The sequence below is a fragment of the Mercenaria mercenaria genome, chromosome 15, assembly GCF_021730395.1.
Source record: "Mercenaria mercenaria strain notata chromosome 15, MADL_Memer_1, whole genome shotgun sequence".
NCBI lineage: Eukaryota > Metazoa > Mollusca > Bivalvia > Venerida > Veneridae > Mercenaria > Mercenaria mercenaria.
The window spans coordinates 54,070,881-54,086,411 of NC_069375.1; the positions used below are offsets into that span (position 1 = coordinate 54,070,881).

Below are 15,531 nucleotides of genomic sequence, written 5' to 3' on the forward strand. Positions count from 1 at the left end.
AATCTACTGTTTAAATAATGTGTATTCAGTCAAATTTGCCAGAATTATTTGAAAAGAGGGTGGAAGGAAGGGATGGAGTGTATATTTGTGAGGGGGTTGGGTTGTGGTATACCCCAGGTACAAAACTTCACATGCTAAGCAATATTCATAAAATATTTCATGTCTCTAGGTCAAATGCTTATTGAGACAGACATCTGGAAGGAATGACATTCAGACAGATGGACATCTGGAAGGAAGGACATGCTGACAGATGCATGGTCAAGAGTATATCTAAGTGCCTCAAAACCTGTAAAATTTCAAGTCTGTATCATTCAAGAAAAGTGGAATTAAACAAAAAATACCCAAGAAATACATAGTACATAAAAAGGGAAATAATTCTACAAATAAAATGTAAGAAAGTTATGGTTCTTTACCTACTTATTTATCCAATGATAATAAACAAGTGTAACGAGTTTCAAAAGCTATAGCTTACAAAGAAATTCCAATTGTCTAAGTACATAAAGGGCCAAAATTCTGACAAATTGCATATCAGTATCAGGGTGTGGCTATAATGTGTTGCAGCTTTTGGTTAAAACCCGTTATGACAACACTTCATCATTTACCATGAAAATAGACATAGCATTAAAAATAAACTCAAGTTCTGATTTTCAAAAGTATATACATGTAAATGCAAAATCAAAATCTTAACTGTACAATTCATTTTCTTGTTACTTTAATATGAATGATTAATATGAATTCCAACACAGCTTATCATATGAAGAACATTGATGATTGTTTGAAAGAAAAGCTGTTATATTGAGGGTAATGAATCTATTAGCCTTCTTAAATGGAGAGGTTGAGAGAGACTTACCATATACATTAACAAAGTAGTCCAAAGAAGCATTGCCAGCAACATTTTCAACATAGCAAGAATAATCTCCGAGATCTCTTAACTGAGCACGAACAATATACAACTTTCTTCCATTGTCCTGAAGGCGTAAACCAGGTCTACCATACTGTTGTATAAACTGTCCTTGTCGTCTCCAGGTAATACTGGGTGGAGGAACACCTTCAGCTGGACACTCCAATGTCAGAGGTTTGTTTATAATTACCCAGACATTCTGTAAGCCTTCCAATGATCCGTTTATATATGGAGGTACTAAAATCACACAAATAACTCACTTAAAATCTTTACTACATGTTTCATCCTCTTGTATATATCTCTAAAGTGACATTTTAAAAGACGTCTGGCTGCTAGTTATCTCCAAAATGACATGTTAAAATACATATTGCTGGCATGTTCACAGATATCTTGCAGGTAGATATCTTCCAAATGACATGTTCACAGATATCTTGCTGGCAGATATCTCCCAAGTGACATGTTCACAGATATCTTGCTGGCAGATATCTGTCAAGTGCCATGTTCACAGATATCTTGCTGGCAGGTATCTGTTTAGTGCCATGTTCACAGATATCTTGTTGACAGATATCTCCCAAGTGACATGTTCACAGATAGGTTCCAAGTGACATGTTCACAGATATCTTGCTGGCAGATATCTGCCAAGTGCCATGTTCACAGATATCTTGCTGGCAGGTATCTGTTAAGTGCCATGTTCACAAATATCTTGTTGACAGATATCTGCCAAGTGACATGTTCACAGATATCTTGTTGACAGATATCTCCCAAGTGACATGTTCACAGATATCTGCCAAGTGACATGTTCACAGATATCTTGCTGGCAGATATCTACAAAGTGACATGTTCACAGATATCTTGCTGGCAGATATCTCCCAGTTGACAAGTTCACAGATATCTTGCTGGCAGATATCTCCCAAATGACATCTTAACAGATATCTTGCTGGCAGATACCTCCCATATGACATGTTTACAGAATGATAGCTTGCTGGCAGATATCTCCCAGGTGACATGTTCACAGACATTACACCTGCAGATATTTCCAGAGTGACAGGTTCACAGAATGATATCCTGCTGGCAGATATCTCCCAAATGACACATTTACAGATATCATGCCTGCAGTATCTCCAAAGTGACAGGTTCACAGACATTATCTCCCTAATGAAATGTTCATAAATATCTGATCTATGATAAAATCAGAATTTCCACAAAGGATTTATTTTCAAAAAATAAATTTATATATCATTTTATAAACTGTATTCATGAAACTAAAAGCTATTAAAATGGCTTTTTTATTGTATAAATCACTGGCACCAGACAAGAGAGAAAATGCCATTAAAAATATCATACCCTACCCATCAGTATATTTTGATCCCTGTCCTGGCAAGGACATTTCTAAGATCACCTAAGTGTTCCAAAGAAGAACAGCCATGCGTGTATGGGTCCAACATACTGCACTTTCAAGAATGAGGCTAAATCTATGCATATTGAAAATCTGGTAATCTTCAACTGTGCACCAGTCACATTTTCTCAATGATTCTTTTTGCAAAACACTGGCTATTTTATGCTTTTGTCAGCATATAACAAAAAAATTTGGATAAGCTTCCCTACCGATCCTATGGTCCAGATGACAACATACATGTATGTAAAGTGTTGCTTCAACAACATGTGTACACTAAAATGTGTGTAAGCAAAATTAATATGCAATGTAAATTTTTAGACTATCTAAACACACTATATGATTACACATTCAGATTCATTTCTAACATGACTTTCATCATATCGAGTTTTACTGGTAACTGTGAATATTACATGTTTTATTTTGTTTGCTAACGTCGTCTGGAACAAAATGTCAGTAGGGAAGGTTATCAAAGGAATGTTATCAAAGTTAAAAAGTTAAAAAAAAATACTTAAAAGAATCTCTGAGATGATATCTGAGAATGATTGAGAAAATGTGACTGCAATTGGTGAATGATGGGAGATTACAATTACCAATTTTCCATTGCATAACTGCATGTTTTAGATGAAAAAATGTGCAACTGCAATACGGTAGTATATTTTCTTGTTGGGTACCACAGTATACTTAAAGGTAGAGCATTCTTATTACAAATCTGAATAAAAACATAATTTGGTAACACAATAATACAATAATACTGCACCATTGATGTCTAGCTCAAACTTCCTTTCAGCAATCCCGACACGATTTTCTGCATGACAAACATATCTTCCTGAATCTGTTACCTCTGAGTTGCTGATCTTCATTATGAAATAAATGTTAAAAGCATTTAATTACTGTTTTTGCAGTCTTATTTACAGTCAAACTGGCCTATCTAGGGGCCCTTAAAACAATAAAAAAGAATGATAGTGAAGAATTTCATAATCATTTGGCTATGCATGTTTCGACCACCATCAAACCATCCTGACAACTACCTCAATATACACTAGTTATACTAAGATATTTCAAACCTGCAGCAGACGTCCCTTGTTCTGTATCACGATGTGTGGATTCTCTACAAGTTCTATAGTTTCATCATCTTTTATCCATGCTAGCTGCGGTTCTGGATTTCCTGATGCCACACATTCTAAAGCTACATTTGCCCCATGTGTAACTGACACATGTGTCACTGCCTCTGATCCAGAAATTTGTGGAGGTACTAAAAATGGAAATTTAAATACTCTTGAAACACTTTTCATCTGTTTTGTGTCTTTCCATTTTTTTCTTTTGTTTAGTATTGCACAAAACCAATATTTGAAGTGTGTATCTGAAACTACTATTATCCAAGTTACCAGCAATCAGTAAGCTGTAACTGAAGCTACTATTCTCCTAGTTACAGCGATCAGTAATGTGTAACTGAAACTACTATTCTCCTGGTTGCCAGTAATATGTAACTGAAACTACTTTTCTCCTAGATACAGCAGTCAGTAATTTTAACTGAAGCTACTATTCTCCTGGTTGCCAGCAATCAGAAATGTGTAACTGAAACTACTATTCTCCTAGTTACAGCAATCAGTAAGCTGTAACTGAACTACTATTCTCCTAGTAACAGTAATCAGAAAGTTGTAACAGAAACTAATACTCTCCTAATTACAGCAATCAACAAGTTGTAACGGAAACTTCTATTCTCCAACTTACAGCAATCAGCAAGTCATAACTGAAACTACTACTCTCCTAGTTACAGCAATCAGAAAGTTGTAACAGAAACTAATACTCTCCTAGTTACAGCAATCAGAAAGTTGTCACAGAAACTAATACTCTCCTAGTTACAGTAATCAGCAAGTCATAACTGAAACTACTATTCTCCTAGTTACAGCTATCAGACAGTTGTAACAGAAACTAATACTCTCCTAGTTACAGTAATCAGCAAGTCTTAACTGAAACTTCTATTCTCCTTGTTACAGCAATCAGAAAGTCATAACTGAAACTACTATTCTCCTAGTTACAGCAATCAGAAAGTTGTAACAGAAACTAATACTCTCCTAGTTACAGTAATCAGCAAGTCTTAACTGAAACTTCTATTCTCCTTGTTACAGCAATCAGCAAGTCATAACGGAAACTACTATTCTCCTAGTTACAGTAATCAGAAAATTGTAACAGAAACTAAAACTCTTCTAGTTACAGCAATCAACAAGTTGTAACGGAAACTTCTATTCTCCTAGTTACAGCAATCAGCAAGTCATAACTGAAACTACTATTCTCCTAGTTACAGCAATCAGAAAGTTGTAACAGAAACCAATACTCTCCTAGTTACAGTAATCAGCAAGTCTTAACTGAAACTTCTATTCTCCTAGTTACAGCAATCAGCAAGTCATAACTGAAACTACCATTGTACTAGTTACAGCAATCAGCAAGTCATAACTGAAACTACCATTGTACAGGTTACAGCAATCAGCAAGTCAGGCTTAAAATAAAATTAAGTTTGTTTGACCTTTACCTACCGACCCGATAAAATTGCCCCGACTCAAATAATTTTATTGCATTCCAGAGTAAAAAAATATTTTTATTTTCTTATCAGAGGGAAAAAACTTGTTTTGGTGCTTGAAACTGGCGATTATTTTATTTAACAAGTGCATAAATAATTATGGCAAGTGAGAAAGTAACCCGCGGTCAGCTAGCAGAAAATCGATAAAGCGGATTGTTTATTATCTTGTGTATTCCGAACACGTGTCAACTATGCCATAACGTTGCCTAAGGCCATAGGATGCAGACGACAATCAAACCTCTTGGAACTGGAAAGCAATCTGACAAAAGGACATAATCTTACAAATCTAGTATCTAATTTACCCGCTAAACGTGAAGATACCAAAACGTCATGCCGGTAATTTTCCATTTCACGAGCACGTGCGACCTATCGTAATATCTAATTTACATCACTCGACGTTACTTTTGTTTACACATACACAAAAAACGCGCGTAGTGCATTCATTTTTTGTTATTACCGCTTCCAATATTTTTAGCACCGCTTAAGAAGTAATATAGTTTGAATTCTACAACGATTTTAATAAGATATCGACAGGAATGTAGGCAAAATTCTATAAAAACGGTCAAATTTAAATTTAGTTCTTTGTAAAATTTCAAACAGTGCGATCTTAATAACTTATCTCTTTCTAAGAGTAAATAAATGATACATTCTATAGGCATAAAGTTCAGACTTTTGACCAGAAAGTACAAAAAAAAAAAAAAAAAAAAAACCAGAATAAAAAAATCTTAAATGATGAAAAAGCGTCAGCAATTTAAATACATGGCGTAAAACGATTTTTGGCAAACAGATTTATGATAGTGCGGCAAAATAGCTCACAGAGATAGGATATCCACAATTATCGTTTGACACATTTACCTGTCAGTTTATAAAGGATATTGAATTCGCTTTAAAAATTGAATTTGCTTTAACAAATTAGAGAAGAAACTTTTTTATTGATTAATTTAAAGAACCGAGGCGGTACGATCAAACAGTGATGTGTCACATGGCACGAAAACATGACGTAATTCCATGACAATCTCGGGCAACTATACCGCTTTGATCTCCACTTCAGATGCCAATGATACCGACACACTTCTTTTAGCGCTTTGAGGGGGGTGTTAATTGATGATGAAAACAAGGACAATGACTAAGTTTATCAACAGAATAATTACCGATAATCGTTTACGCTTTTTATTTCGCTTTCAACACTAAGTGGATTATGAATATTGTGTCCAAATTTTTGGGACACTTTACAAAATAATCATTTTTTGGGAAATAAGTCTTTAGAAAGTGAAAATAACTAGTCCTAACACTTTTGGAAAATACGGTAGGGGCTAGACTGTGATTATTAATACTAACGATGCAGTTATTATGGAGAGCAACTAGGTGGCGGAGATTACAAAAATACAGTGAAATGTGTTATATTTGAAATTTGCTTGTACATAATACTGCTTTCACAACAGTGAGAGTATTACGGCAATAGACAGACGAGGTGTGAATTTTTTTTACATCCCTGATTTGTACGGCAGGTTTTCCTGACGAAAACATAGATTGCAGTCTATAATCACCGCTAATTTAATTATCTGTGAAAATATATTATAAACTGACTTAATTGTTGATTTCAAAATGTCTTAAATCAGAGATCATTTTGAAATGCATTTGTTTGAAGTGAGAACATCTCAGTTTTCGAATTTCAAGAATTTGACAAGAACGGAAATGTGTTGAAATATTACAGGCTAGATAGTTTTAATAAATTTAATTTTGTTATGCCAGGACAAAGAGCTATATAAATCTTATACTTCTTTTGCCAGGACAATGGCATAATAAATGTCTGATGTTGGGAAACCCAATCTTATTTCTGTTTTTAGTAACATATGACCAATACGTGTAAGTAGCTTGAAGCTGAAAAATCATCACTTTCGTTTGCATACTGCCATTTCCGTGTTAAAACCTTCTAAAACTCATAAAAAACTATTATCTATTGAATTAAGCATCAAACACTTGTTGAAAATATTTAAAGCTGTAATTCAATAGTGTGTTTAGATGCCAAATATCGCGTATTTTCACGCTATATTTTTTTGTACTTTTAAGCGCAGATGTAGTGAAAACAATCATGAAAAGACTTTTGATATATATATAAAGAAAAAGTATAGACATGAAAGATACTCAAAACTTTGGTGGTTTGCCTTATGTGCTAGTTACGTCTGTGCCCATATTGTGTGTGCAAAGGCTAAGGGTTTATATATTACAAGCATACGTTTAACAGAGCATCTTCAGAGATTATCTACAAGCAATAGGTATTAATAATAGACTTTATTACTGAGAACAAACATTAAAAAAACTAAAATATAATAAAATTATTTACCTACCTACCTATCCACTGTAAAAATACTGGGTCGGTAAAGGTCAAACAAACATAATTTTAATTTAGGCCTCATAACTGAAACTACTATTCTCCTAGTTACAGCAATCAGAAAGTTGTAACAGAAACTAATACTCTCCTAGTTACAGTAATCAGCAAGTCTTAACTGAAACTTCTATTCTCCTAGTTACAGCAATCAGAAAGTTGTAACAGAAACCAATACTCTCCTAGTTACAGTAATCAGCAAGTCTTAACTGAAACTTCTATTCTCCTAGTTACAGCAATCAGCAAGTCATAACTGAAACTACCATTGTACTAGTTACAGCAATCAGCAAGTCATAACTGACACTACCATTGTACTAGTTACAGCAATCAGAAACTATAAAATGCTTTTGTAAAAAAGCGCATGTCTCCCCCAATGCAAAGTCCTATAGGCAAGAAGTCAATAGGGGTCAGGAGCAAAAATCAAAGAGACACTGATGGTTGGCTGCAATAGGGATCATCTACTTGGCATGTCTAGCCATCCCGCTAAATTTCAACACTCTTGGCCTAGTGGTTCTCCAGTCACTGTTCAGGCTCCTGTGACCTTGACCTTTGATCAAGTGACCTCAAAATAAATAGGGGTCATCTACTCTGCATGTCCAATCATCCTATTAAGTTTCAACATTGTAGGTCAAGTGGTTCTCAAGTTATTTCCAAAAAATGATTTTACATGAACAGGCCACTGTGACCTTGACCTTTAACAGACTGACCCCAAAATCAATAGGGGTCATCTACTCTGCATGTTCAATCATCCTATGAAGTTTCAACATTCTGGGTCAAGTGGTTCTCAAGTTATTGATCAGAACTGGTTATCAATGTTCAGGCCCCTGTGACCTTGACCTTTAACGGAGTGGCCCCAAAAACAATAGGGGTCATCTACTCTTCATGACCAATCATCCTATGAAGTTTCAACATTCTGGGTCGAGAGGTTCTCTAGTTATTGATCCGAAATGGTTTTCCATGTTCAGGCCCCTGTGGCCTTGACCTTTAACAGAGTGACCCTAAAATCGTTAGGGGTCATCTACTCTGCATGACCAATCATCCTATGAAGTTTCATCATTCTGGGTCAAGTTTTTCTCAAGTTACTGACCGGAAATGGTTTTCAATGTTCGGGCCCCTGTGACCTTGACCTTTAACAGAGTGACCCCATAATCGTTAGGGGTCATCTACTCTTCATGACCAATCATCCTATGAAGTTTCAACATTCTGGGTCAAGTGGTTCTCTAGTTATTGATCCGAAATGGTTTTCAATGTTCAGGCCCCTGTGACCTTGACCTTAGACGGAGTGACCCCAAAAACAATAGGGGTCGTCTACTCCAGCAGCCCTACAACCCTATGAAGTTTGAAGGTTCTAGGTCAAATGGTTCTCCAGTTATTGCTCGGAAATGAAGTGTGACAGACCGACGGACAGACGGACGGACGGACGGACAGGGCAAAAACAATATGTCTCCTGGGGGAGACATAATAACAGTGCAATATTGCAGCATCAAAGTTTTGTCTAAGTAGACATTTGATAAAACTGATATCAGGACATTTTTCAAACATACCATAAACATGAAGTGTGAAGTCTAACTTCAACTGGCCGGCACGATTAGTTGCCTCACATCTATAAACACCTGCATCATCTGTCTGTGCATTCAAAACTTCCAGAGTCTTTTCCCTGTTTTTCAGACTTAATCCTTGATACGGCCAGTCTAAAAGTGGCTCGTCATCCTTATACCAGATAACAGATGGCTCTGGTATGCCACTCACTGGACAAACTATAGCTGTACTCTTGTTCTGGGTAACACTCAGCTCTGTTGCTAGTTTGTCAGTATCTATTTTAGGTGGCACTGTAATTAACATATTATGTGTTGAAATTGCACTCCAAAACATTTACCGTAACCTCAAATAAATTTTCAAGGCAATTATCATAAAAATTTCAATCAAAGAATGTAAGAAAGACGGCCATGTAGAAAGACTATATACGTGTGTGGTTCACATAACTCATAAACTGATGCCATATCCTCAACACTGGTGAACAAGGACATTAACAAAGGTCATTAAATAAACTCTTATTTGGTACTGAGAGAAGTCACTCTGTTTTAATAAGTGCAGTTGTTAGCAGACATGTTATAAAGTTGTAGAGCCAGTCTACATATTTCTTGAACACCCCTCGTATAAAATTTGGCACACTTCTGGCAATACAAGGCATGATTCTGAATGCCCAAAACATCAAAACTTTATTCTTCCAGTTATAGGATGACAAGCATTTACTAATAAATATTTCTCACAAAAACATTGTTAAATAAACAAAATTTCATTAGCAGGATTTTAAAAGGCTACGACACAGGGATAAAATAACATTAATGGAATGCATACAATCATGACTTTTAGACCTTATTTCTATATCGGACCAAATCTGGTGAATATCCATAAAGCAGTGCAAGTAAACATTTTAAAGGTCCTGGCAACCCCTCAAATGGTCAAGCAGAACTGTTTGAATAAAATTTAGGGAGGTTTTTGCAAGGATGGTACAGACCAAGTTTGGTAATGTATCGCACAAGCAGTTCATAGTCATGAATAAATAAATAAAACAACACAAGGGCCAAACTGGCCCTAAGTAATTAATCTGACCATGACTACACATATGACATGCTAAATCATGAATGGTAATATTTGTATTTTGCAGACAGACTAAGTTTGATGAAGATCCATCAAGTGGTTCATGACAAGAAGTTGTTTAAAGGTTTTTCTAAGTCTAGCAGCCCCTGAAAAGGCTTAGTGCTCCCATTTGAACAAACTTGAAAAAGGACCTTGCTAGGATGCTACCAACCAAGTTTGGTGTAATTCTGAGTAGTAGTTTCAGAAGAGAAGATGTTAAGTAAATTGTTGGCAACAGACACAGGACAATGGACCATTGCTTACTCTATTATCTCACCCTGAACTCTTGGTTCAGGTGAGCTAACAAGCGTGTTTTTTATTTTTAGCTCTGGTGGTCACTTAAAGAGGCCAAACAAGACCATTTGAACAAAACTGAGAGATGTTGGTCCAATAATGCCACAAGTCAAACTTAGTGAAGATCCACAAGTGGTTCATGAGGTCTTTTAACTGCTTTTTTATATTTTCAGCTCTTGCAGCCTGTACAAAGGGCCAAGTGGAACCATTTCACAAAGCTTGATAGAGAACCACACAATGATCCTGTAGACCAACTGTAGTAAAGAACTATTAAGTGCTTCTTGAAATGAAGTCATTTTAAGTATTTTTTTTTATATTTTTAGCTCTTGTGGCCCTTTAGAGTGTCCAAACTAATGTATTTGAATGATTGTGGGCAAGGTTATACAAGAATGTTACAGACCAACTTATCCAACAAATTGGTAACAAGTAGAAGACATTTTAATCTTTCATATCTTACCGCCTTACAGTGACCAAACTTGAAGGGAGTCCATACAAAGATCTTACATCTTTATTACAGATTGTTTAACCAGATCAAAGTATATAAAACAAGATGGTTAAGATAGCCGTCAGTGGCGTAGCTTCTATAAGGCACTGCAGGCCCGGGCCTGCAGATTATCCGAGAAAACGAAAAAATAAAAATGCGAAATATGCAATAAAAATCGAAGGGTATGGGGTGAAGTTAGGCTGTAGGAGCTTTGTGAAGTTTGAAGGTCCTGGGTGAAGTGGTTCGCGAGTAAAGTGCCTTCATGCAAAAAGTTAACGTTGGTCCCTGTGACCTTGACCTTTGACCTGGTGACCCCAAAGTCAGTAGGGTTGGTGTACTCATAAAGTAATATCAGCATGTATAGTTTGAAGGTCCTGGGTGCAGTGGTTCGCGAGTAAAGTACCTACATGCAAAAAGTTAACGTTGACCCCTGTGACCTTGACCTTTGACCTAGTGACCCCAAAGTCAGTAGGTGTGGTGTACTCAATAAGTATTATCAGCACGTGAAGTTTGAAGGTCCTGGGTGCAGTGGTTCGCGAGTAAAGTGCCTTCATGCAAAAAGTTAACGTTGGCCCCTGTGACCTTGACCTTTGACCTGGTGACCCCAAAGTCAGTAGGGGTGGTGTACTTAATAAGTACTATCAGCACGTGAAGTTTGAAGGTCCTGGGTGCAGTGGTTCCTGAGTAAAGGCCTTCATGCAAAAAGTTAACGTTGGCCCCTGTGACCTTGACCTTTGACCTGGTGACCCCAAAGTCAGTAGGGGTGGTATACTCAATAAGTACTATCAGCATGTGAAGTCTGAAGGTCCTGGGTGCAGTGGTTCGCGAGTAAAGTGCCTTCATGCAAAAAGTTAACGTGACGAACGAACTAACGGACGGACAGTTGAAAACTAATATGCCTCCCTTCAGGGGCATAAAAATAAAATAGATACCAGTAGTTTGTTTTTTCACTTGTATACCACCGCCCCGCAAAATATCGCCCCGCAACTTTGTAAATGACGGCAAATAGACAATGCTCTTATAGCTAGCTCGTAGTTTACATTTTATAAGTGCATTTGTAAACCTACGCTAAGTATTTTGGCACCAAATTTGAAAATGGCATCATCTGGTCCGCCTTTTCCTGACCCAGGAGATAAGAGATATATGATTAATTAAGACGCATTTGAATGAAAAAAACATGTTGTTTTTTTTATTTGCCAACAAAGCACGCAAATTTAAAATCTATTTCCATTCTAACACCAGGAAGGGATTCTAATCTGGAAACGTAAATGGACGCATTACCAAAAGTAGGCCATTTTTGAAACGTGTTTTAATAATCGACAAGACTCTTAAAAATCTTATAAGTGTTAGAATGATACTTAAATCACTTAAGCTAGGATTTGTTTAATTTGATTTGATACAAAGAGGGGCTAATTATGTAGGAGGGAGGGGGTGGGGGGTGCATTTCAGTGGCATATCTACACAAGTCTGTGGATCAATGGCTTCACATCTAAGGTACTAGATACTTGCTATATTCAAGGAAAGTCATATTTATGTTTCATAAACATCGCACAATGTTCATCCAAGCCATTTCTCACCGTCTACATTCCATCTTCATTTGCCGGTATTTGTGCCAACTGATAAAACAAAATTAATTTAACAATAAAAAAACAAGGGTATATAGCTACGCCTTCCCGTGGTTCATGTTTTTATGCACAAACTTTTGTTCAGGACGAAAATTTTGATTTTCCGAGTTCCCTGACATTGTCACTGTTTACCATATAGAAGGCCCTGTGCGCGAACACAGAGGGATCCGGGTTTTTTTTTCATTACCACAGAGAGGGATCTGATATGCATACACACCGTGTAGGTGGTTCCTCTATGTATTTATATATAATTTTATGTGACGGGTCGTGTTAGAATAATAATAAAATGTTTGAAACTGGTACTATGTGATGCAATAAACGGCGAAAAGGCGTCAGTCTGGTCAATAGATTAAAGCCAGAGATGTCACATTTTAAATGACCTCTTTGTGTGTGTTTAATTGACCTGAACTGCTCGCTTAGCACCGGTTTTTTTTCCGCCAGAATGTCTCAGATTGCACCACAGACACTCTAATATTACAAAATTTTCTGGGGCAGGATACCCCCATAACCCCCTACCGAACTGGAACCTTCGGCGCTCAATTTAACGGGCCTGCAATTTATGAAAAGCCAGCTATGCCCCTGGCCATAGACTGTATACCTGAGTTTCACAGCTTACTAGGGTGTCAAGCAAGGAAAATATCTGTGAAATTATTTTGAAACTGACCCTTAAAGTTGTGACCCAAATTTGAATCTTTGGTCATAGTAGGAACACTAGTTTTTAATGAGGAAATACCTTGCACTTCTAAGTCAAAATTTTTCTTTAATTCTCCAGCAGCATTTGTTGCTATACATGTATAGACAGCAGTGTCTGTAACCTGGGCTCTGGCAATTTCTAGATGATTGTTATTATGACTAAACTGTAGACCTTCCCTGGACCTCACACGATTGCCATTGATAAGCCAGTCAACTGTTGGCGTAGGAATACCTGAAATATTTCACTTGAGATCAGTCAAAACTCTGTCACATTCCAGGAAAACATTTTTCAGTCAACTTGATTTTACTAGAAACAATAAGAAAAGGAAATCAATTTATTTACTTTTATCTTCTAATCATTCATTTGAATTTTGAACATATATTTGCATAAAGCATCCTAAACCACAGGCAGGATTATCAGACCTGGGAAAATAGTATGACTACAGATATCATATCTGTTTGCATCCCAAATCAAGTCAAAATGAAAAACAGATGTTACATGTTATCAAAATATACCTGATACTGGACATTCGATGATAATTGTTCTATTTTCAATAACTTTTCGGAAGTACACCACATTTGACTCATCTATCGATGGTTTAACTAAAATATAGATACAAAACATTTTCTGTTAATGAGTACATAATTGCAAATATATCATTTATTCAATAAGAGAGAACAGGTGTTTTCCTTGTATTTTACTACCACAATAGGGCCATATGATTCTTCTGTTCAATAGCTACCTATTCCTTAAATAGTCAAACTAAAAATAACTACAACAAGGAGCTTAATCTGGTCACTTGAGGATGACCTTGACGTACTGACGTTGATTTTGATCCAGTTTATTGAATATTCATAATGCATTTTTGCTACTGAACATTTTTTTTCTATGTTTTTCTGCCATGGCTCAAGAATACAGTAATGTGTAATCATTTGAAATCATTTAAGAGGCATCACAAGTTTAGTGGAGATTCATTCAAGCAGTCCATGAAAAGAAGTTGTATCAATAGAGGATATTACATGAGTGTCTTTTCATATTGAATTTATTAAACGAGTTGAATAAAATGATAAAATGTGAGGCTCTGCCGAGCACTTTATCAATTTTATTCAACGAGTTAATAAATTCAATATGGAAAGTCACAAATGTAATATTCTTTTTATCACATGTTAGTCTTTCCTGTCGAAACATCAAAAAATCTACTTTCTTTACTATATAAGTAAGTCAATTTGACCAACATTTCCAATACTATAAACGACGTCGACGTCAAAGCTTTATTACACCAGTGTATTATCGTTTTTATTTAATGGCTTTATTTCACTCCCGCGACCTCAAAATGTGATAAAGAATTGTTCTGCTTTCTGCAGTTAAGTGGAAACATCTGCATAAAATCTCACTATTCTTCCAGCAGTCAAGCTAAACTTGCAGCTTCTAATGGCTTCATAAGGTTTTTGTATAATTCCTTGAGTGACTTAGCTTTTGGTCTTGAGTACTTAAAATAGATTTCATATTGGCAAATCTTTATGAAAATCAAAGAAAATGTGGCCCCAAAAATGTTAACAATATTTATTTATCTATGATATGACCTAATGAACTAGATTTTGACCTCAGATGACCCAGTTTCAAAATCAGCCAACAATTTAGGAACACATTTAGAATGGGCAAAAATTTTGACCTTTAGTATGTTAACAGAAAGACTGATGGTGAACACTAGGGTATAACAATAGCTCCCATTGAGTTTGTGCTCAGGTGAGCTAGAACCCAATAGATCAAACATCGAGTTAATTAAAAATGGATCACTTCAGTTTTCAAATTTAGAAATGATCTTTAAGGAATGTATTATAAATAATCCCATTAAAATATAAACAAAATGTACAATGTAGCCTTGGTACTGAAGCTTCTTGCAAAGTTTGGTTCTAATCCGACCAGTTGTTTCACGAGTATTTTTAATATCTCCAAACAAAGAGACAAGATTTATATACCATGAACTTCCAGATTATGCGCCAATGATTGTTGTCCAGCAGGATTTCTTGCAACACATTCATATCTGCCTGTATCACTCTCTGTGGCGTTTAAGATCTTCAGCTGTATGCCGTCATCAATAATTTCAACACGACTGTCTAACTGTACTGGCTCACCATCCTATTATCAAGATTTTACTGGTTAACATTATTAGTAACAAGACTTAGAGAAGCAAGTATCCTCAAAAGAACATTACAGGAAAAAGTCAATCCCTTTATTCAATTTGAGATATTAAGGGAGATAAGAACATGTAGTATGTTATTGTACCTTAAGCCACAGTATATCTGGGAAAGGATTTCCCTCCACTGGACAAAACAGCTCTGATGTATGACCTTTGATCACTGTTGGATTTAGATCTAGGTTCGTGCCGTCTATCGAAGGTGGTACTGCAATGTCATATATGTATATATACTATTAACAATAACAGACACAAGGAAATCATCAGCTGGAAAATAGTAACGATTAGAGTATCATCTTGAAAAACATTTGGTCAATATTCATCCAGCATTTAATT

The 15,531-nt window shown here is 36.1% G+C and overlaps 1 protein-coding gene across 1 annotated transcript in view; it reads right to left on the bottom strand.

The window, feature by feature from the left end:
• LOC123564816 (hemicentin-1-like) overlaps positions 1 to 15,531 on the bottom strand; it is a 168,915-nt gene that overhangs the window by 69,396 nt on the left and 83,988 nt on the right. Inside the window, 8 exon segments of the mRNA XM_053524242.1 lie at positions 851 to 1,138; positions 3,055 to 3,151; positions 3,362 to 3,549; positions 8,806 to 9,090; positions 13,038 to 13,229; positions 13,514 to 13,600; positions 14,978 to 15,137; positions 15,285 to 15,403. Coding sequence (XP_053380217.1) covers positions 851 to 1,138; positions 3,055 to 3,151; positions 3,362 to 3,549; positions 8,806 to 9,090; positions 13,038 to 13,229; positions 13,514 to 13,600; positions 14,978 to 15,137; positions 15,285 to 15,403 — 1,416 coding nt within the window.